Source organism: Brassica oleracea, unplaced genomic scaffold (genome assembly GCF_000695525.1).
Source record: "Brassica oleracea var. oleracea cultivar TO1000 unplaced genomic scaffold, BOL UnpScaffold03773, whole genome shotgun sequence".
In the NCBI taxonomy this organism is placed as follows: domain Eukaryota; kingdom Viridiplantae; phylum Streptophyta; class Magnoliopsida; order Brassicales; family Brassicaceae; genus Brassica; species Brassica oleracea.
In genome coordinates this window covers 1-1,102 of record NW_013620298.1, presented here as the reverse complement: position 1 = coordinate 1,102, position 1,102 = coordinate 1, and the positions used below count along the sequence as shown (strand labels likewise).

At 37.4% G+C, this 1,102-nt stretch overlaps 1 protein-coding gene across 1 annotated transcript; it reads left to right on the top strand.

The window, feature by feature from the left end:
• Positions 1 to 344: 344 nt before the first annotated feature.
• On the top strand, positions 345 to 1,072 carry LOC106321901 (senescence-specific cysteine protease SAG12-like; the record flags this gene model as incomplete). Its single annotated transcript, XM_013760117.1, has 1 exon — positions 345 to 1,072. A coding segment is annotated over one exon (599 nt), but the record flags the coding sequence as incomplete, so codon positions are not given.
• Between the last annotated feature and the right edge of the window lie 30 nt (positions 1,073 to 1,102).

Sequence of the window (1,102 nt, the reverse complement as noted above, 5' to 3'; positions counted from 1 at the left end):
TCACCATCAATTATTTCTATAAATAAATGATTATATTTTTCTCTCCAATTTTGTTTTTTCTATATCTAATTTTTAAATATTTCATTAAAGTAATTTGAAATTAAACACATAAAACTTAATATATGTAATATAAATATAAGACATATAATAAATAAAGAATGCATTGACGTAAAGCCCGAATAATCCGCCTAAATGTTAATGTTAACGCCTAATTACCATCTACAGATTTCTTGAACATTGGTGCAATCATTAGACCACATGTGGTCCACCAAATTTTTGTGTGTTTCTTTCTTATCACAGTTCAAGAGAGAATATAATATGAAATTTCTGGAAATATGGAACAGGATGTTGTTGGGCTTTCTCGGCGGTGGCAGCCGTGGAAGGTATTACAAAGATTGCAAAAGGTGATCTTGTATCCCTGTCGGAACAGCAGCTGGTGGATTGTAGCAGAGACTTTAACAATGGATGCAATGGAGGGATAATGTCAAAAGCTTTCGAGTACATTATTAACAACCAAGGAATCACCACGGAGGATAACTATCCTTACCAAGAATCACAAGGAACATGTTCTTCAGCCAGCCAAGTTACTGATTTCATTGCTGCTACCATAAGCGGATACGAGACGGTTCCAAGTGATGACGAGGAAGCATTGCTAAAAGCGGTGTCTAAACAGCCTGTTTCTGTGGCGATAGCTGGATCAGGGGCTGCGTTTATGCAATACTCCGGGGGGATATTTGACGGAGAGTACTGTGGGACGCACCAGACTCATGCGGTTACGATTGTTGGTTATGGGATTAGTGAAGAAGGGACTAAGTACTGGTTATTGAAGAACTCATGGGGAGAAAATTGGGGAGAAAATGGTTACATGAGAATCAAGAGAGACGTGGATGCACCTGAAGGAACGTGTGGTTTGGCCCATTTTGCTTACTATCCACTTGCATGAATCCTGTTATGTTGTTCGAATATATTTACATGGGGTTGTTCATAGTAATTGACAACATCCTTATCGGATATCTTATGAACTATATACCGGCGTTTTCGTTGGTTATTTCTATTTTGGAATTTATGTTAATGAAACCATGTATGTCAACGTTTTTTTTTT